This window comes from Mus musculus, chromosome 16 (assembly GCF_000001635.26).
Source record: "Mus musculus strain C57BL/6J chromosome 16, GRCm38.p6 C57BL/6J".
Lineage (NCBI taxonomy): Eukaryota > Metazoa > Chordata > Mammalia > Rodentia > Muridae > Mus > Mus musculus.
The window spans coordinates 59031332-59053235 of record NC_000082.6 but is presented as its reverse complement, the minus strand read 5'-3'; the positions used below and the strand labels follow the sequence as shown (position 1 = coordinate 59053235).

The following is a 21904-nucleotide window of genomic DNA, read 5'->3' as shown; positions in this document are numbered from 1 at the left end:
TTTTAACATCATAAAGTATGGTTGAAATATGCAAAGATCTATCAGTCAAACATGTAAGTGTGTTACTGCAGCACACAGTTTGTGACAGAAAATTTATATCCAATGCCTTTTGGAAGCAAAAATTTATAGAGAAATATATTTTAAAATTTTAAAAAGGAAAATAAAAATACTCAGAACTGGAAATAATCGAGTAATCAAAGAACAACAGGCAGAAGAAAGTCTAGTTCTCTTCCTCCTTTTCATCCAATTTTCCCTCTCCTGGACCTTTTCTCTTCTTGATAACTTCCTTTCATCGACTCTGATGTTTTTAATCAAACATGTTCCACAGATATCAGTTTGCAAATTGTGAAAGGGCAAACAAGCTGTTCACAGCTTGTCCCACTCTCTTTGGCTCTCAGAGAGCATCTTTCTTCACTGTGGAGTTCCTGATGCCACTCAGTCTCTGCTACTCTTTGGCATTACCTACATTCTAAGCAAAGCCTCTAAGTTTCTTAATTTCAGCACTCAGGGATCTCTATTGCTTATCCTACTAGAGCATTGGTTTTGACTTCTGACAGTATAATTTTATTTGGTAATTCTTAATGCCTGTCTTTTCTTTTGGGTCACAATTCTCAACACTCTAGTTGAATTTAGATTAGGTTGTTTTACTGATTAGTTATTTTTTTAAATTAGCAGTGTCTTTCTACATATCCCAGGTATAATTTTCATTCTCCCATCCTTTGAGTGTGGGGATTACAGGTATGTATGACTTGGATCGGGGTTTTTCTGTTCATTTTTTTCAGTCATTTTAAAAATTGATTTATTCCCTTTACATCCCAATATTAGCCTCTCCTCTCAGTACCAATCCAAGCAAGTCCTCCCCAAAATTCTACCTTCCCCTTCTCTTTTGAGTCAGGTAATTCCCTTCCATGTGTCACCTTACACACTATTATCCTCCACCCCAATTCCCACCCTATCCCTACTTCCACACATCAAGTTGCTACAAGACTAAGCACATCCTCTCCCACTGAAACCAAATAAGGCTATTTCAGGGTGTGAGATCCACAAGTAGACAGGCAGACAGCAGGCTCAGGAACAGCCCCTGCTTCAGTTCTGGAGATAACCTTCATGAAGACTGAGCTGCTCATTTGCTACATATATTCAGGGGTCTTAGGTCCACCTCATGTTTCCTCTTTGGGGACATCTGGGAGCCTCTAAGGGTCCAGGTCAATTGACTCTATTGGTCTTCCTGTTGACTCTCTGTCCTCTTAGGGTCCTTCAAACCTTTTCCCAACTCTTCTTTTGGACTCCCCAAACTCTCTCTAATGTTTGGCTGTGAGTCTTTGCATTGCTTTCCATTGGCTGCTAGGCTGAGCCTCTCAGAGGTTTTCTTTCTTATCTTCCCTTTGATTCTAACTTGAATGTCTTACAGAAATTGTTAGAATCCAGTTGGATGACATGAAAGGACCAAAAGGAATCAATAATGCCATTAAAGTGAAAACACCATACCCCCAATTCTTTATAGAGGAAGGCAGTTAATATTGTTGCAGAATATCCTGGAGATACAGTGTGCAGGGGCTAAATTATTCATGTTTTTGCTAGGAGGTTTGTTTGTTTGTTTGTTTTAGTCTATGTGAAATGTTTTTCATTTCTATCTTTTCATAAAAAATCTAAGAAATCTAAGACTGAGTGAACAAATTTGTGAGACAAATACTCAATCTTTAGCCAAGAGCCACTAAGTACAAGATGGTTAAGGAATTAGTTTTATAGATGCTTTTAACTTCTTCCATGTAACTCCCTCAAAAGCCAATTTAAAAATATAGAAGTAAAATATTATATTGATATGGTTATTAGTCTATAACCATACATGGTATCAAATGTACTCTCCTGATATTTGATTTATAAATCTTGGTGAACATTCTTTTTCATGTGTTTAATTTCAGGGATTATCCATTGAGGATTCAGAAATGAAAAATTCTACTGTGCTGACAGAGTTTGTGCTTACAGGGCTCACAGGGTCTCCAGAGCTACAGGTGCCCTTATTCTTGTTTTTTCTGGTGATCTATCTTATCACAATTGTAGGGAACCTTGGTCTAATTGCTCTTATCTGGAATGACCCTCACTTATATATCCCTATGTACTTCTTTCTTGGCCATCTGGCTTTTGTGGATGCTTGCCTATCATCCACAGTGGCACCAAAGATGTTACTCGACTTCTTACAGATGAATAAAATGATTTCCTACTCTGAATGCATGGCACAATTCTTTATCTTTGCAATCTGTGTTACTACAGAATGTTTCTTGTTGTCAGCTATGGCATATGATCGCTATGTAGCCATATGCAAACCTTTACTTTATCCAATGATTATGACTAATAGACTATGTATTTGTCTCTTAGTCCTGTCTTTCGTATATACACGAGGGATTTCTATTACTACTAACGTTCTGCAATTCCAATATAGTACATCAATTTTTCTGTGACACCGTTCCATTGCTAAAGATTTCCTGTACTGACACTACTCTTAATTTTCAACTGTTATTTGTTTTTGCTGGAATAATTCAAGTCCTCACCGTTTTGATTGTTCTTGTGTCCTATACACTAGTCCTGTTTATGATTTTGCAAAGGAAGTCTGTCCAAGGCATGAAGAAGGCTTTCTCTACCTGTGGTGCCCATCTCTTATCTGTGTCTCTGTACTATGGGCCTCTCCTCATCATGTACGTGTTCCCCGTGTCCCAAGAAGCAGATGGTCAAGATATCATAGACTCTCTGTTCTACACGATCATAATTCCTGTGTTAAATCCAATTATCTACAGTCTGAGAAACAAGCAAGTCATAGATTCTCTGAAAAAAGTGTTAAAGAAAAAGGTTTAGCCCTCACAAAGGTTTTTTTTTTTTTTTTTTTTTTTGTTTTGGTTTTGGTTTTTGAGACAGGGTTTCTCTGTAGAGCCCTTGCTGTCCTGTAACTCACTTTGTAGACCAGGCTGACCTCGAACTCAGAAATTTGCCTTCCTCTGCCTCCCAAGTGCTGGGATTAAAAAGGCATGTGCCACCATGCCTGGCCCAAAAGTTTTGGTTTAGTATTAAAAATGTCACGTTTCTCTCAGTAAGTTTTTTTAATGCTTTAAAAAATGTTCAAAGAATTTTGAATTTTAATTTTCTTGTCTTCCTTTGACAATGGATAAATAAAATTTTCAATCATTTTTATGACTTAAGATCATTTGCCTAAAATATATATATATACCTAAAATATTGTTGTCTGTGGTGGCTTGCATAACAAATGGCCCCCAAAGCTCATGTATTTAAGCATTTTGGTACCCAGCTGACAAGACTGTAAATATCCTGGAATCTCTAGGACAACAGATTTGCTGGAAAAAACACATCACTAGGGATGAGCTTTGAGAGTTTGTTGTCTGCTCTACTTCCAGTTTGTTCGCTCTGGTTCCTGGTAGGCTGACAAAATGTGATCAGCTAGCTTTCTGCTTTAGCTTCTGGTTACCGAGATATTATGGACTCTTGGAACTGTAAGTCAAGGCAAACCATTACTTCCATAAGTTGCTTTTAGTCATGGTGTTTTATCACAGCAATACTTCTTATAACTAATACAGAAGGTGGAACCAGACAAGGGGTATCCATGTAAAGACCCGGACCATCTGTATTTCTTATAAGTCTGTAAGACTTTCAAACTTTTGAATATAAAAGTGGTGCAATGCTGAGATTAGCAGGTTATTACAGCAGAAGCCCAGTACTTGGATTTAACATACTAATGATTAACTTTGAGTCTCCAATAATGTGACCATGCCCATTACGGAAAGAATTGCAGGCACTTATCTTTGGGGTCTTTTAAAAGAGCAAGTCCAGATTTGAATTCTTTGTTTCATGTTCCTGGTGTCTTCTATCTTCTGTCTCTCTACTATGTGAATTTCAAGAAGGTTGTCCTATGTCTCTGTCTGTGTTTGCCCTTGCATATATCTGTATGTTGTCTATATCTATGTATGTCTGCATCTGTCTGTCCATTAAAAAAGGACTCTGCTTTCTCCTGTTTTCAACAGCAAGGACAACATCATTCAGTGGAAGGGAGGGATGTGGTATTTTATATAAATTAATTCAATTTTTAAGTAGAAGAATGGAAAGTGATAGTTTATAGAAATCATTGATAGAATTTTGTAAGTGATTAACTCAGTGGCTCCACCTGACCCCAACTGATCCAGATAACAAGCAGTACTACAAACATCATTGTTTAAATCCAAATATCTATAAATGGTGAGTTTAACCTTTATGATGGATTTTAGAACTTTGCTTTCAACTTTTCTATTTACTGCTTTCAACAAATGACACGTGCATTATTTGCATGAGGGATATGTTAGAGTACATAATTTAAGATATGCCTATATATAGATAGGAAATGCAAGGCAGTAAGTGTTGATAGCTACATAGTTCTCTTAGAATATGGTGTAACAAACAGGATAAGTACTTATCAGTCATAAATCTTAAGTGATTTCAATGCATATTATTAACTTTGGCTATGAGGTCCACAGACTAGAAGACAGTAGTGCTAAGAGTACTGTTTACTGTGGGGACCTGGCTCATGACATTTCAGAAGGGAGTAAACACTGTATTAGCAACTGGGATAATGAGCATCTGTATTGTATTTTAGAAAGATATCTTTTCTGCCCATGTCCATGAATTAACATAAGCTATGTTAAAAATTAATGGGCTAGCTTACTTAGTGGAAGGAATTGCAAGACAGCATAATGTTGAGAGTGTGGAGTAGTTATTACTGAATACACTTATATGGGGATAAAATTTAAGAAAAACAAGTAGGACCAAAAGAAGTACAAAATGTACAGTTTGGAGAGCAAAAGAACACTATGAGCCTAATATTATATACACTAAAAGTGAGCTTGTAATTGTTTAAAAATATTAGTACCATTAAGGAGAGGCCTCCTACTCTGCACTGGAACAGTAAGAATGGTACACCGAAAACAATACCTTACTGAGCTAAACTTTCACATTTTCAAACAGTTTCTAAGAGTATTCTTCTAGAATGAAATTGCATACAAAATCTGCAGCTAGCCGGGCGTGGTGGCACTCGCCTTTAATCCCAGCACTTGGGAGGCAGAGGCAGGCAGATTTCTGAGTTCAAGGCCAGCCTGGTCTACAAAGTGAGTTCCTGGACAACCAGAGCTCTACAGAGAAACCCTGTCTGGAAAAACCAAACACAAAAACCAAAAAGGAAAAAAAAAGGAGAATAAGAAAAGAAAAAAAGCTGCAGCTAATGTCATTTGAAGGCGTGAGGATCTGTCTCAAGTAGGCAGACAAACTTCACACTGTCATCTACCTTATACTGGCTTTGGAGACATGAAAATTTTAAGAGTGGAAAAAGCATAGACTCGTTTTACAGGGTGTTAACAACACATTGAGAACAAGGAGTGTGTGACGTGACTGAGGTTGTTTCAAAAGGACCCTGAGAGTACAAGGAAGCCCTGAGTGACCTTTGCACAAAGCCGTGGAAGCAAAATGAATTGCACTAGAAATTCAAGATAATGGAGATGCCTGAGCCATGAGAAATCTGTCAAGGAGAGATACATAAAGAGAGAAGAAGCAGCTCAGGAAAATGCATTTTAGGAGTCAGCAAAGCTGCAGGAGCAGAATCATCTAAGTCTTTTTAAACTAAATCCCCAGACCAGACCTCAATCTAAGGATTTCTACATGTCTTCCTCCATTTCTGCCTTGCTTTGGTTCACCATTTCTCATGATACCCTGACTCATTTATTTTGGAACGGGAATGTATATTCTGTGAAATTATGTATTAGACTCGTAGTATTTGTATTTGTATTTGTATTTGTTTTGTTTTGTTTTGTTTTTTCCCAGGGGTCATAGCTAAGAAATTTCCTTGAGTCTCAAAAAAGACTTTGGATTTGCACTTTAGCATGTCGAGACTGTTAGTTACTATAGAGACTTTAAAACTGGAATAAATGCATCTTATATCTTGAGATGGTCTACAAGATTATGGGAGTAACCCATAGTGGTTTGGATGACAAATGTCCCTCCAGAGGTCATGCATTTTTATGTAAACACTTGGTCCCCAGTTGATGATGCTGGTTGTGGATTTTATGGAACTTTCAGGAAAGAAATTTTGATGATAGTGAGCTTTGAAGATTTTAACTTTGTCCCACTTTCTCTTTCTTGATGTGGTAATGAAGTGTGGTCAAATGAAATTCTTGCTCTAACTATCAGTTGCCACCCTGTCTCCATCATTTTAGATTCTAACCATCTGGAAGCATGAGACAAAATAAACTCTTTCTTTCATAATTTGTTATTGGTCATGGAATTTTACCACAGTAGCAGAAAATTAACACACAGTTTTAAATATTTTATTCAAGTATTTGAATTATGACAAACAATATAGGTTTAAAAATCTACAAACCTTTTGAAGTTTTTTTTCCCAGTTATTGAGAACTTGTATATTTTCTCTCTGTATTAGTGTATCAGTGATATTATGCCTTGGGAAATGCATTTATCAGGGAGAGATAGAGAAGGAAGTGAGAAGAAGAAGAGGGACAGGGAGAGAGAAAGAGAGAAAGAGAAAGAGAGATGTCTTAACTCAGTCTGTTTCCATGTGTAGTGAAAAGTAGTGCCTTTACATGTTTTGAGCTTCTTTTCTACAGACTTTATTAATATGGTATTTATTAGGTGACATGTTTGTGAGCAAGGCAGAAGAAACAAATGGAAGTATAGTAAATAAATTGTCTTGGCCATCTATAAATTAAGCAGATGAAGACAATGGGAAAAGGAAATCATTAATATGTTGATATTTTTGAAGCTACTTTAATTTTAAGTAAGTCAATTTTAATGTCAATAAGTTATTATAAAAATAAGATATTTCTAGGGAGATATAATCTTATAACATCTTATAATATCAGTGAGTTGCTTGAAAAGATTAAAACAAATAGACTTTTGATGTTCTATTTGTGAATCCTTGCTAGCATTTCTCATCTCCACACCCTTTAAAAGTAAAGGGTGAGCCTTCTTTTTCCTATTCTACCCTTTTGTGGATACCAAAATTTCACAGATATTCCCCCTAGTGCCCAGGAGGAGCTCGCTATAAAAGTTTTTCACTCTGTACCTTGCAAACTCTTACTACACATCTTCTCAATCCTGCTATACTGCCTTATCTCTAACCACTACTAAACTGTTTCTCCAGCCCCAAGGTTGAGTGCTGGTAGATAAGCTCTCACATTAATGATCAAAAGGAAACTCTGAATATGTTCCTGTCACATTAGATCATCTTTTAGAGCCTTGCTTTAAGTTTGGAGGCTAACCTCTGACCATGCTTCCAAGTCATGTACCATCAGAAACACGCACCTGCTACCCCATGTCTACATGGCTCTCGTACCTCTGTGGCCACATGAACATTCTCTCTGCATCTTTCTAGGCAGACAATTCATATTTAAAATTTTTGGTTTTTCCTGTGATCATGGTTGTCTTATAACTTCGGTCTTTCATTGATGAAAAGTTTGTGGGTAACTGTCCCAAAGTGCTACTCTGCGTTAAAGAAGACTCCAGAGCCCACTTACTACCATCCACAGAAGGACAGAGCTCTGGGAAATTCAGAGGCTAGGCTCTTGTGGCAGTCCACCTACCCTGTGCTTGTTTCCTTTTCTCCTTTTTTAAAAAATATTTTTATTAGGTATTTTCCTCATTTACATTTCCAATGCTATCCCAAAAGTCCCCCATTCCCTCCCCCCACTCTCCTACCCACCCACTCCCACTTTTTGGCCCTGGCATTCACCTGTACTGGGGCATATAAAGTTTGCAAGTCCAATGGGCCTCTCTTCCCAGTGATGGCCGACTAGGCCATTTTTTGATACATATGCAGCTAGAGTCAAGAGCTCCAGGGTACTGGTTCATAATGTTTTTCCACCTATAGGGTTGCAGATCCCTTTAGCTCCTTGGGTACTTTCTCTAGCTCCTCCATTGGGGGCCCTGTGATCCATCCAATAGCTGACTGTGAGCATACACTTCTGTCTTTGCTAGGCCCCGGCATAGTCTCACTAGAGACAGCTATATCTGGGTCCTATCAGCAAAATCTTGCTAGTGTATGCAATGGTGTCAGCGTTTGGAAGCTGATTATGGGATGGATCCCCGGATACGGCAGTCTCTAGATGGTCCATCCTTTTGTCTCAGCTCCAAACTTTGTCTCTGTAACTCCTTCTATGGGTGTTTTGCTCCCAATTCTAAGAAGGGGCAAAGTGTCCACACTTTGGTCTTCGTTCTTCTTGACTTTCATGCATTTAGCAAATTGTATCTTATATCTTGGGTATCCTAAGTTTCTGGGCTAATATCCACTTATCAGTGAGTACATATTGTGTGAGTTCTTTTGTGATTGGGTTACCTCACTCAGGATGATGCCCTCCAGGTCCATCCATTTGCCTAGGAATTTCATAAATTCATTCTTTTTAGTAGCTGAGTAGTACTCCATTGGTTTTTGTTTGTTTGTTTGTTTGTTTGTTTTTTGTGGGTAGGAAAGGATTTATTCAGCTTATGCTTTCACACTGCTGTTCATCACCAAAGGAAGTCATGACTGGAACTCAAGCAGGTCAGGAAGCAGGAGCTGATGCAGGGAACATGGAGGGATGTTACTTACTGGCTTGCTTCCCCTAGCTTGGTCAGCTTGCTTTTTTATAGAACCCAAGACCACCAGCCTAGGGATGGTACCACCCACAATGGGCCCTCCCTTCATTGATCACTAATTGAGAAAATGCTTTACAACTGGATGTCACGGAGGCATTTCCTCAGCATAGGCTCCTTTCTCTGTGATAACTCCAACTTGTGTCAGGTTGACACAAAACCAGCCAGTATAAGAACCAAGGTCATAAAGGATGGCATTCAAATTTGTTGGCCTGAAGTAGGGACCTTCCTGCATCTTACACCTTTGCCTTTATCTATTCACTTCAACAGAAGAATGGATATAGAAAATGTGATACATTTACACAATGGAGTACTACTCAGCTATTAAAAACAATGAATTTATGAAATTCTTAGGCAAATGGATGGATCCAGAGGATATAATCCTAAGTGAGGTAACCCAATCACCAAAGAACACCAATGATATGCATTCTTCTTCCTTTATATCCAGGTTTCCTGGCCCAATTTCAGTTTAGAAAAGGGAGCTTGACATGTCTGTTGTTTAATACATAGTTTGCATAAGGAGAATAGTTAAGCTTTGATTTGAAATAGAAGTAATTCTAGAGGGTATTTGTTCTCCTCAAATCATGTTTTGGTTACCTCGAAGAATGGAGGGTATCATCCTGAGTGCCTGAGTATGGTAACCCAATCACAAAAGAATGCATATGATATGCACTTACTGATAAGTGGATATTAGCCCAGAAGCTCAGAATACCCAAGATACAATTCCCAACACACACGAAACTGAAGAAGAAGAAGAAGAAGAAGAAGAAGAAGAAGAAGAAGAAGAAGAAGAAGAAGAAGAAGAAGAAGAAGAAGAAGAAAAGAAGGAGAAGGAGGGGGAGGGGGAGGGGAAGAAGGGGAAGGGGAAGAAGGGGAAGGGGAAGAAGGGGAAGGGGAAGTGGGAGGGGGAGGGGGAGGGGAAGAAGGGGAAGGGGAAGAAAGGGAAAGGGAAGAAGGGGAAGGGGAAGAAGGGGAAGGGGAAGTGGGAGGGGGAGGGGAAGAAGGGGAAGGGGAAGAAAGGGAAAGGGAAGAAGGGGAAGGAGAAGGAGAAAGAAGAAGAAGAAGAAGAAGAAGAAGAAGAAGAAGAAGAAGAAGAAGAAGAAGAAGAAGAAGAAGAAGAAGAAGAAAGACCAAAGAAGAAGAGGAAGACTTTGATCCTTCTTAGGAGGGGGAACAAAATACCCACGGAATGAGTTACAGAGACAAAGTGTGAAGCAGAGGCTAAAGGAATGACTATCCAGAGACTGCCCCACCTGGGGATTCATCCCATATATAACTGCCAAACCCAGACACTATTGTGAATGCCAACAAGAGCTTGCTGACAGGAGCCTGATATAGCTGTCTCCTGAGAGGCTTTGCCAGTGCCTGACAAATACAGAAGTGGATGCTCACAGCCATCCATTAGACGGAGCACAGGGTCCTCAATGAAGGAGCTAGAGAAAGTACCCAAGGAGCTGAATGGGTTTGCAGTCTCATAGGAGGAACAACAATATGAACAAACCAGTATCTCCAGAGCTCCCTAGGACTAAACCACCAACCAAAGAAAACACAAGGTGGGACTTATGGCTCTAGTAGCATATGTAGCAGAAGATGGCCTAGTTAGTTGCTCATCAATGGGAGGAGAGGCCCTTGGTTCGGTGAAGGTTCTATGCCCCAGTATAGGGGAATGCTAGGGCCCGGAAGTGGAAGTGGGTGGATTGGTGAGCAGAGGGAAGGGAAGGGGATTGGGGGTTTTCGTAGAAGGAACCAGGAATGGGGATAACATTTTAAATGTGATATATATATATATATATATATATATATATATATATATATATATATATATATAATAAAATAAAAATACCTATATAAAAAGGTTTCTGAGCCAGATATTATACTCATAAGGTTCCTTCAGAATTAATCACCATAAAACCAAATCACCCAGTCAACAAATGATCTAAAGGGATAATTTTCCAAAGAAGAAATAAAACAGAGAATAAATACTTAGTATCCCTAGCTTTTAAGGAAGTACAAGTTAACACTACTTTGATATTCAATCTTGCCATAGTTATAATGGCTATCATCAGGAGGTCAGCATATAGAAAAATGCAATTTGATTCATTGTTATCTCCCTGTACAAAGCTCAAGTCCAAGTGAATCAAGGACCTCCACACAAAACCAGATACACTGAATCTAATAGAAGAGAAAGTGGAGAAAAGTCTCGAACAAAATGGCACAGGAGAAAATTTCCTGAACACCACTGTCTAAGATCAACAATCAGCAAACGGAACCTCATAAAATTGAAAAGCTTCTATAAGGCAAAGGACACTGTCAATAGGACAAGCAGTCAACCAACAGACTGGGAAAAGATCTTTACCAACCCTACATCTGATAGAAGACTAATATCCAATATATACAAAGAACTCAAGAAGTTAGAACCCAGAGAACCAAATGACCCTATTAAAAAATGGAGAGGAGAGGCCCTTGGTTCTGTGAAGGTTTTATGCCCCAGTATAGTGGAATGCCAAGGCTGGTAAGCTGGAGTGGGTGGATTGGTGAGCAGGGGGGTGGGGGAGGGGATGGGAGTTTTCAGGGAGGGAACCGGGAAAGGGGATAGCATTTAAATTATAAATAAAGAAAATATATAATAAAAATTTTTTCTACTTTAGGTTAAACACACACACACACACACACACACACACACACACACACACACACACAATATGGGGAATAGAGAGAAATGGAGAATTCTCAACTGAGGAAACTTGAAGGGTTGAGAAGTACCTAAAGAAATGTCTGCTGGTCCCTCAGAAAATTGGACATTGTACTACCTGAAGACCCAGTTATAACACTCTTGGGCATATACCCAGAAGATGCTCCACATGTAATGATGACACATGCTCCACTATGTTCACAGCAGACATATTTCTAATAGCCAGAAGCTGGAACGAATCCAGTTATCCTTCAACAGAGGAATGGATACAAAAAAATATGGTACATTTACACAGTGGAGTACTACTCAGCTATTAAAAACAACATCATGGAATTCACAGGCAAATAGATGGAACTTGAAAATATCATCCTGAGTGAGGTAACTCAATCACAAAGGAACAAACACAGTTTGTACTCACTGATAAGTGGATATTAGCCCCAAAATACAGAATACCCAATATTCAACTCACAGACCATATGAAGCCTAAGAAGAAGGAAAACCAAAATGTGGATGCTTCAGTGCTTTTTAGAAAGGTGAACAAAATACTCACAGGAGGAAATATGGAGACAAAGTGTGGAGCAGAGACTGAAGGAAAGGCCATCCAGAGACTGCCCCACCTGGGAATCCATCCCATATATAGCCACCAAACCCGGAAGCTATTGTGGATGCGGGAAGTGCTTGCTGATGGAAGCCTGATATGGCTGTTTCCTGAGAAGCTCTGGCAGAGCCTGTCAAAGACAGAGGTGAATGCCAGGAATTTACCATGGGGTTTGCAGCCCCATGGATGGAACAACAGTGTCAACAGTCCAGACCCTTCCACCTCCCAGCTCCCAGGGACTGGACCACCAATGAAAGAATACACATGGAGCGACCCATGGCGCTAACCACATATATGGCAGAGGATGGCCTTGTTGGACATCAGTGAGAGGAGAGGCCCTTGGGCCTGAGGGTGTTCAATGCCCCAGTGTAGGGTAATGTCAGTGCGGGACGATGAGGACGGGAGTGGGTGGGTGGCAGAACACCCTCATAGAGGCAGAGTGAGAGGGGATGGGACGGGGGGGGGGGGTTCTGAAGGGGAGACCTGGAAAGCAAAAAATATTTGAAATGTAAATAAAGAAAATATCCAATGCAAAAAAGAAAAAGAAGAAAAGAAAAAAAAAGAAAAGAAAAGAAAAGAAAAGAAAGGAAATCCAATGACCACCAAAGTTCAGAAAGACATGCAGAAACCGGAAAGCCTGGTCTCTGCTGGTAGAAACAGAAACTTATGAAGAAATAAACAAAAAACTAAAAATGAAAATAACACGTAATTCCTCTCTACTGTGGTTGAAAATATGCACTAAAGAATCTGAATCGTGGTGTCACAGAGATTCTTGTGCATCTTGGTTTATTGCTACACGTTTCATGATAGCCAGCAAGTTATTCCAGCCTAGGTTTCCATCCACAAATGAATACATGACACTTACATTCTCAGTCATAAGGAAAAGTAAAACAGTGACATTCGATTGAAAATGTATGCAACTAGAAGTCATTATGCCAAGTGAAATGAACCAGGTGAGAGAGAGACAAAGACTGTATTTTCTCTCATATACAGAACTTCCATATAATTTATCTGTATACATATGTGTGTGTGTGTTTATTTACATGTGTGTGCTTGTGGGTCATGAGAATAATGACGCTGAGGACGATGGGAAGGGAATGAGTGAGAACAAAGGAAAACAGCATATTCCTATGAGGACAGCGTGATGAAGCATTGTAGGCAAACCTAAGGAGGTTGTTTAAATAAAAGTTTACCTAACCTGTCAGAAATGCCAAGTGTGGCTTTAAAATATGGTGGCGTAAGATTCAGTTCCTATACTGAAAGCCATATTTGGACACCGTGAATAAACATTTATGGTGTAAATGTCTGCAGTGCCTCACGGGATCATTTAGACTCCTCACATGCGTCCGGTCCACTGTGCCCAGCACTGCAGCTGCACTTTCTCTATGGGGAATGCGGGAGTTCCTGGTGGGAATTTCAGCTCTTTGCTTCTCCTCCAGAACACAGGGTCACACCTGACTTTCGTGTTGAAGGGAAAATGATATAGACACTTTCTGCATTTACAGAATGGAAACTGCACTAGGAGCCACAGTGGTAGGAACTGCTCCCAGGGCTACTGCTTTCCTGTAGGATTGTCTTTGTTTCTGCTTTAGAAAGCCTAACACTTAGTAAAGATATCTTCAGCCTCTTCCAGGCTATAGGTAAGAAAGAAATTATTTCTGTGTTATTCCGCATTCTTTCTGTGAACAGCTAAAATGCTGTTAAATATATAATAATTTAAGAACCTTTTCAGATTCTAGGTCAGTGTAGAAAGAAAAAGCAAGAACAATGTCTGTATATTTTATTTTCTCATTAAATATGAATAATCAGAATAGTTTTAGCCTGAATTCTTATGGTTAGAAATGTTTTGTTACCTAGTTTATTAGCTATAATGTTTAGTTATGATGAGCTAAAATACTAAGTTGTTCTTGCATAGCAAACTACTATGGCAATTTCAGTAAAGGTGACTATTTTATTTATTTGGGAATATTCTCTAACTCCTTGATGTTCTCATTTTCATCTAATGATTTACTTTAAAAACATATACACAGATACAGAGGGGAGACTCATAAAGTATATATAAACTACACGTTTCATCTCTGTGTGTGTTTGTTTTATATAAGCATTCATCTATAAAAAGATAGGAAACATGCTGAGAACAGCATTCCATGACACTATGACCCATTCTCACACTTAAAATTGAAACATTAATTTATTTGAGAATCTCTAATTCTTTTATTTGGTACTTCATGGAATAAAGCATCCAGTTTTATTTTGCTAAAAAATTTAAAAAAAACCACATTAATGAAAATGAGAATGTTCTCAAGTAGAATCAGAAAGATTTCTAGAGACACTTAGAATTGATGACAGTTCCTCTCCATGGCTTGTGATTGTCACTCCAGTGCTATGTCTCTTCCTCCATTGGCTCTTTTCTTATCCACGCAAACATCCCTGTTCTGTCCTTATTTTCTCTCTCTTGATTCCTTCCTCTTAATTTCTTGACCTTCTTATCCTTTTATTTAAAACATGTATAGCCATTCTGCACACAAGGCATGAGAGCACTAGACAAATGGACAGAGGCCATGTTCTTCAGTTCCCTTTAGGGGATCCTGCTGCCCACCGATTCCTTTTCTTCTCTCACACTGCCTGTGTCACATACAGCTCTTCTCAGCAAAGCACCTGAGAGATTCTTAATTTCAGCACTCAGTTTCTTCACTTACCCTACCAGTGTTTTTAGTTTGATTGCTAACGTTTTCCTTGATTTTGCCGTCATTAGTATCTGTCCCATTTTAAGGACCACTCCTGTCAGCTATCTAATTGATTTTACTTCTTGTTGTTGTTTTGTTTTATTTATTTAGAGAGAGGTTCTTGCTCTGTAGCCAAAGAAGGAATCTCCTGCCTCAGACTCTCAAGCATTAGGGGTTAAATGTGCCACTACTTCCAGCACTTGGCTTGTCCTGTCTCTTTTTATTCTCGTAGGGGATACATGTGCTTTTGATGACCAAGGAAAAACACATTCTTAGGTGCAAATTTGAGGATTTGAATATTCAGCAAGAAAAATGACCAACAACAGCAGGCATCCAGACAGTCACTAAATAGCTAAAATAGGAAGCCAGCACATCACCCACTGAGGCTGTATGTGCTGGTAGACCTAGCGCTCTACAGGTCAAATCTCAGGAGACACTGTTTGGTTGGAGTCCACAGTGTGCTGCCTCTGCTACTACAAATACTCTGTATCTGGATGTCTCTCCCCCTTGCTATTCTAAAGCAAACCTAGCTGGATGTATTTACATCTGGACACACATCTGCTGCATGTCCTGCCAGAATGCAAGTCATTTTCAAAAGCTCTGGCTTCTATAGCATTGGACATCCTCTACTATGTGGCAGAAAAGGACTCAAATGCTTAGCAGAAAATGCAATCCACCTCTGTTATAAAATGTCGTTCACATAATCTTCTTGCACTTATTTCCGTGCTTCTATTTCCTTCTCTTTGTGTACTTGGCAAAAGCAAGTCACACATAATCCCACCCGTAGCCACTTCTGTCGTCCTTCCCGCCACTTGCTATTGGTCTCTCCTCTTATTTGTCACCTGCATTTTCAGAAGATTCACACTTCACAAAGTCATTGACCTCCGTTTAAATGAATATGCATACCGTCTCCAAGTGATAACCCTGCCCTTGATTGGACATCTCACTCAGGTGTCCTGTGTTGCTGTACACTCTTAATTTACTAATTTTTAAAAATCAATCTTCTCGCTGTCTCATCATTTTCAAGGTTGTATCACTGCACACAAATTTGTATTGCCTAGAGATTTTTAGAAGTCAGTCTTTTAAACATCGTTTTAAAGTTCCTGCATCAGTTTCTACGGAAATGTTTCCCAAATTTTGCACATTGCCCCCAGATAACTCAGATATAGGATGTGAATTGGAAGCCTCAGAACAACAACAATAGTTTGCTAGTGAATATTTTTCACTAGTCTTCCCTCCCAGCAACCTATTTTCTCTACCAAGACATATTTAATTTAAAAAAAATGTGAAAATTTTCTAATGTTATCGCCTATTGTAACATTTGAATGTTTTTTTAAATGGTCAGTGTGTTCTAATTGCTTAGCATTCTTGACATCCAGTACTGGCGAGATGTCCCAGAGGCTACGAACAGTACTGCTTTTGCAAGGGACTGGACCTTAATTCTTCTTGTGCAGCTTGCAGGATTATGGATCTCTGTAGATCCAACTCCAAGGGATATTACACTCCCTTCTGATCTCCATGGGTACCTACACTCATGCACATATACCATCCCTACACATGAACATACATATACATAACTAAAAATATTTTAAAGTGTTTGAAAAAAAATCCTTAAAATATTCAACTCATGCCTTTAAAAATTAAATTCATTTAGCTATATTTGTTTATTATATAATGGTAAATAAAATTTAAAATGCCTTCTGATAAACACCTGCATTCCTTTCAAGTCCAGATCTCCGTTTTTTAATTGATAAATGTTGGTAAGTAATTTCTTACATTCACTGCCTTTCATTTCAGAACTGTCCAGCAAAGCCATGGAGAAGAATGCCACCCTGCTAACAGAGTTTGTTCTCACAGGACTCAGTCACCAGCCACTGTGGAACATCCCTCTGTTCCTGGTCTTCTTGGTGATCTATCTCATCACCATTGTGGGAAACGTCAGTTTGATCACTCTCATCTGGACTGACCCTCACCTCCATATCCCCATGTATCTGTTTCTTGGAAGCTTGGCTTTTGTAGATACATCTATTTCTTCCATAGTGGTCCCAAAGATGCTTCTTAACTTCTTTGGTAAGAGCAAGGTGATCACTCTCTCTGAATGTATGGCACAATTTTTTTTATTTAATATCAGTGCAACCACAGAGTGTTTCCTCTTGGCAGCGATGGCCTATGATCGCTATGTAGCCATATGCAAACCTTTACTCTACCCAGTAGTTATGACCAATGGTCTGTGTGTGTGGCTAATAGCCTTGTCTTTTGTTGCTGGAATTATTCATGCTTTGATTCATGAAGGTTTTTTATTGAGATTAACCTTCTGTAATTCCAACATGATACATCACTTTTATTGTGACATTATATCATTGTTAAAGATTTCCTGTACTGACACTTCTCTTAATTACCTAATTGTTTTTATTTTCTCTGGCTCGATCCAGGTTTTCACTATTTCAACTATCCTTGTCTCTTACACTATTATTTTGTTTACAATCTTAAAAAAGAAATCTGCCAAAGGCATAAAGAAAGCCTTCTCCACCTGTGGGGCCCATCTCCTATCCGTGTCTTTATACTATGGGCCCCTTCTCTTCATGTATGTGCACCCTGCATCTTCAGAAGTAGATGATCAAGACATGATAGACTCTCTGTTTTACACTGTCATAATTCCTGTGTTAAATCCAATTATTTACAGTTTGAGAAATAAGCAAGTTATAGATTCACTGGCAAAATTTTTAAAGAGAAATGTTTAGATTTCTTGCAACTCTCTGTTACATTTGGGTAAATAATCACAAAACAGTCAATGTTAAATGTGCCTATGTGTTTACACTACAGATATTTTACAGTTGTAACTCACTTAAAACTCAAACTAATAAAAGCATAAGTGCCTCAAATCTCCTTAAAACATAAATGTATTAGAAGCACATGAGTGCTTCCTAACAAATGTTATTACATACAGGAATAATTTCACCAGAAAATAGTTTAAGCTTTTGATTTACTCTTTTTCAGTGTAGCTATGCAAGTATATTAAGTGTTAAAAGTAATATTTCTATAAAACATAATTGAATATTATTTTCTTGATACCAATACTGCTGCGTAGTTTCATGAAATACTACATTTACCTGTGCAGAGGAGGCAGGTTTTTTATCTTTTTAATTTTTTTATTATTTTTTATTAATCATTCTATTACATCTCAAATGATAACCCACTTCCCAGTTACCCCTCTACAATCCCTCCATTCCACATCCTCTCTCTCCTCCCTTCCCCTTGCCTCTATGAGGGTACTCCCCCACCCACCTACCCTCTCCTACTCCACTACTTCAGCATCCCCATACCCTGGGGCATCAAACCTCCATAGGACCAAGGGCCTCCCCTCCCACTGTTGTCAAACAACGTCATCCTCTGCTACTTATTGTAATTGGAGCCATGGATCTCTCCCTGTGCACTCCTTGGTTGGTGGTCTATTGCAAATGCATAGAAGGAAGCAGGTTTTTATTTCAGTGAGCAGAAACAGATTTGTGGCATTTGGGTAGCCACTGACATGTCTTTCACTTCACTTCTTTAGGACATGATTAATTTTACTTCTTACAGCAAATCCATCTAAAACTTACCAGAGAAATAATCAGAAAAGAGAGTGCAAGGAGATAGTTATGACAGTGAGGTAGAACTGTAAAAACAATGCTCTGACCTTAGATTTCTTGTTTGAGTGAACAGAGGCCACTATTATAGTCCAATGACCTTGTAAGGCCATTTCCAGTGCTGATTTATATTGTATGGCAGTAGTTCCAAAAGCCAGCAGCTGATTGGACAAGTTGAGAGAAATGTGCAGAAAAGAGTACAAGTTGGGGAAGAAAGGGTGTCAATTTTTTTTTAATTTGAGTAAACTAAAACTATTGAGTGAAATACTCCAGTAGCACACAGTTATTGAAATGTCTATTTGAAAAGTGAAAGCTCCAAGTGTGTATTACCAAATATTAAATAATGTAACACATTATAGTATTGTAGAACAATAGGAATTTTAGGAGAAATGTGAAAATGACAACACAACATACAAGTGAGTGTACAAGTGTGTGTGTGTGTGTGTGTTAGAGAGAGAGAGCAGAGAGAGAGAGAGAGAAATTTCCTGTGTTGTGCACACATTGCACAACTCTTCATTGCCTCCTGAGTTATCCATCTACAGTTCCACCATGCCTTCCTTTATCATCACTGAAATACCATGCACAATGCTATCAATGCAGCGGAGGCACTTGCTATAGAATCCACTCATTTCTGCTTATGTAAAACTGTAGTTCTTATATCCTCCAGGCTGCCGATACTCTCTTCTTTCACAGATGTTGCTTCCAGGTAAATTTTCATAGCCAAAACAAATGAAATCAAACAACTTTTTAACATTTTAAAGTGTTTCCATAACTATAAGGCTGTCTGCACATACCTTATTAATATCTAATTATATTCATTTGCATACATTTTATAGAGATGTATTCTATATGCTGATATGGGCATATTTACATTTTTTCTTTACCATGAATTTCTCACACTGGTGTGATTTGAAATCCTTTCCAGTGAAACCTACTCTAACTCTTAAGTCTCTTCTTTCGCGATTCTCCAAATGATAATTTTGTCATATCCAAAATGCATCGCTGACAGGCTTCTGGACCTACCCTATTGTCTTACGTACTTGTTCTCCCTCAGAAGTTCTCTTCACACAGAATGCCTGCCATAGCTTGTTCCATCCCTACCATTATTGTCCCATCTTCACAAATACACAAAATGCAGTATGTCACTCTCTTTAATGAAAATAGAGTCCACAGTTGGTGAGATGTCTCTCCTGGTAAATGCTTGTTGCTAACCCTTAAGAACCAAGACTTGGGCTGGAGTCTTGGGCTCAGAGGATAAAAGCACTGACTGTTTTTTGATCTGTGGCACACACACACACACACACACACACACACACACACACATGACATTAAAAACAAATATAAAAGAATAAGCACAAATCCAATACTTGGCTTAGAACAGTTGCTGCACACCCATTCAAACTCTTGTCGCTGCCACTGTTTTATCTTGGTAGATATAAGTACCATACGGCTAAAATGATAGTTTTATTAAACTTGAATTTTTGATACACTGTTGCAAAGCATTATAGAGAAACAGTTGGAAAGATTAAAGCATTGTAAGTATTTAAAACGGGCAGTACTGTGGTATAATTCCAGAGACCCAGATCCCAAGATGCCTGCACATCATTGTATTCTCAGTGGTTCCCTTGAGGGAACACATCTGAAGCTTGAGAAGCACTGAAAGACTAATACTTATGTGAAATCCAAGACTTGTCCAGGAAAGGAATTTCAATCTGTCTTTATTCTGAAGATCTGACTATGAGAAAGTGTTGAACATATGTTCATGTGTCTTATTTGCCCTTGATATACCCTTTCTTTCTCTGACCCTTTTCAGATGATGCGTACTTCTGAAAGTTTAGTGGGTGTCAAAAGCACCAGTTATTAAAAATGTAATTAATTCCTTTCACTGAATTTTATAATTCAGTAATACTATAGCTCCTAGTGTAGGAATAGTAGCACAATGACTATGGGTGATGTTCTTATAGTAGAATGAAGAGTCCTTTTGGTATATGACCAAGAAAGGTCATGTGTTAGTCAATTTCTAGCTTTTAGTAGAACATTCACAATGCCACTCTACTTGTTTGTACATTCACCAGTAGGAAATAAGTATTCCCCTTTCCACACATCCATACCCACATCTGTCATCATTTGTAGTTTTGATCTTAGACATTCTTACTGGGATAAGATGAAATCTCATTGTTGTTTTAACCTTATTTCCTTGTTGCCTGAGAATGTTGGATGCTCTTGAAGTGTTTCTCAGATGTTTTATTTTATCCTTTGAGAAATATCTTTTTAGATCCGTGCCCCAGTTTTTAATTGTCTTGTTCATTTTCTTGATGTTTAGGTTTGTTAGTTCTTTGTATATTCTAGATAAGGGCCCTCTGTAAGATGTACAGATGGTAAAGATCTGTTCCTATTTTGTAGGCTGCCCTTTCAGTAAAATAACAATGTACTTGGCAGTACAGAAGTGTTTTAATTCCTTAAAGTCCTATTTATTAATCATTAGTCTTAGTGCCTGAGCTGTTGAAGTCCTATTGAGAAAGCCCTTCCTATACCAGTGAGCTCATAGATATGGAGATTGTAATTTTTTTTTCAGTATTCTGGAATAGAGAAGATAAATTGGAGTAGGGGAAGGGAAGTTAGGGTAGAAGATGGAACATAAAGGGGGATAAATAAAGTAAATGATTTTCTGAAGAAATAATTTGGAAACCTACATACTACTGTAGAAGCTTCCTAGCACATAAAATAGAATTACCCTGTAATGGGGTAATAATACCTCTACTGGACACCATGTGTTAATAAAAAAAAAGTCTCAGTTACAGAAGTGAGTGTCTTCCTTTGGAATTGTTGGCCAGAGAGTTCCCAAAGACTTAAGACTGTTGTAAATAGTATTGGTTAACCCCCTAGCACTTGATGGTAAGACTATAGTTTAAGCTACAATATACTTCTGTTATAGAAGCTTGTACTGACGTGGACACTTCATCCCTATTGGCTATTTTTCCTGGTACTGCAAGATGCTATACAAACTACAGGAGGAGGAAAATAAGCATCAATTTTATTCAATAGTGAAACCTGAGAGCTACAGTAATGGCTAGCTTGGATACGCCCCAGAGTGCAATAATGATGGGAATGCCACAGAAGTGACCAACTATTTGATTAAAATTAGGTCCTATCTCACAAGATAAAACCTTATAGCTGGTATCATTATTTGTTGTTCAGTGGATGCTTACTGGCTGTGAGGATGTTCAGCTTATCACACGAAAGTACATTTTTGTAAAATTAAATGTACTAGCAACTTAACTTCAGAGTTTTATCAGCATGATGTCATCCCTTGGTATTTGAAGAGGATAGTTCCAAGGACCTCTCCTGAATATGAAAGTATGTGGATAATCAAGACCACTACAGAAAATGTCTTTGTATTTGCATATAGTCTATTATAACCTATCATAATTAAAAATCCTTGTGCACTTTATACATTTTAACTGTTTTAGTCTTCCAGTAGTACATTTTTTCACTATGTTGTCCAGGCCATCCCCAATCTATTTGCTCAGGTTACCTTGACTTCTCAATTCCTGATTAGCTGGTACTCCGGGAGCATAGATGATACGTTGAA

At 38.5% G+C, this 21904-nt stretch overlaps 1 protein-coding gene and 1 pseudogene across 1 annotated transcript; both read left to right on the top strand.

Moving 5' to 3' along the window:
* Olfr188-ps1 (olfactory receptor 188, pseudogene 1) lies at nucleotides 1941-2850 on the top strand (annotated as a pseudogene).
* Olfr187 (olfactory receptor 187) lies at nucleotides 13487-17456 on the top strand. Its single transcript, NM_146322.2, has 2 exons — nucleotides 13487-13600; nucleotides 16484-17456. The coding sequence occupies exon 2, from the start codon at nucleotides 16501-16503 to the stop codon at nucleotides 17425-17427; it is 927 nt and encodes a 308-aa protein (NP_666434.2). The 5' UTR covers nucleotides 13487-13600; nucleotides 16484-16500; the 3' UTR covers nucleotides 17428-17456.
* The last annotated feature ends 4448 nt before the right edge of the window (nucleotides 17457-21904 follow it).

What these genes read in the sequence shown, in the direction of transcription:
- Olfr187 (NM_146322.2), top strand. Translation starts at nt 16,501, where the DNA reads ATGGAGAAGAATGCCACCCTGCTAACAGAGTTTGTTCTCACAGGACTC.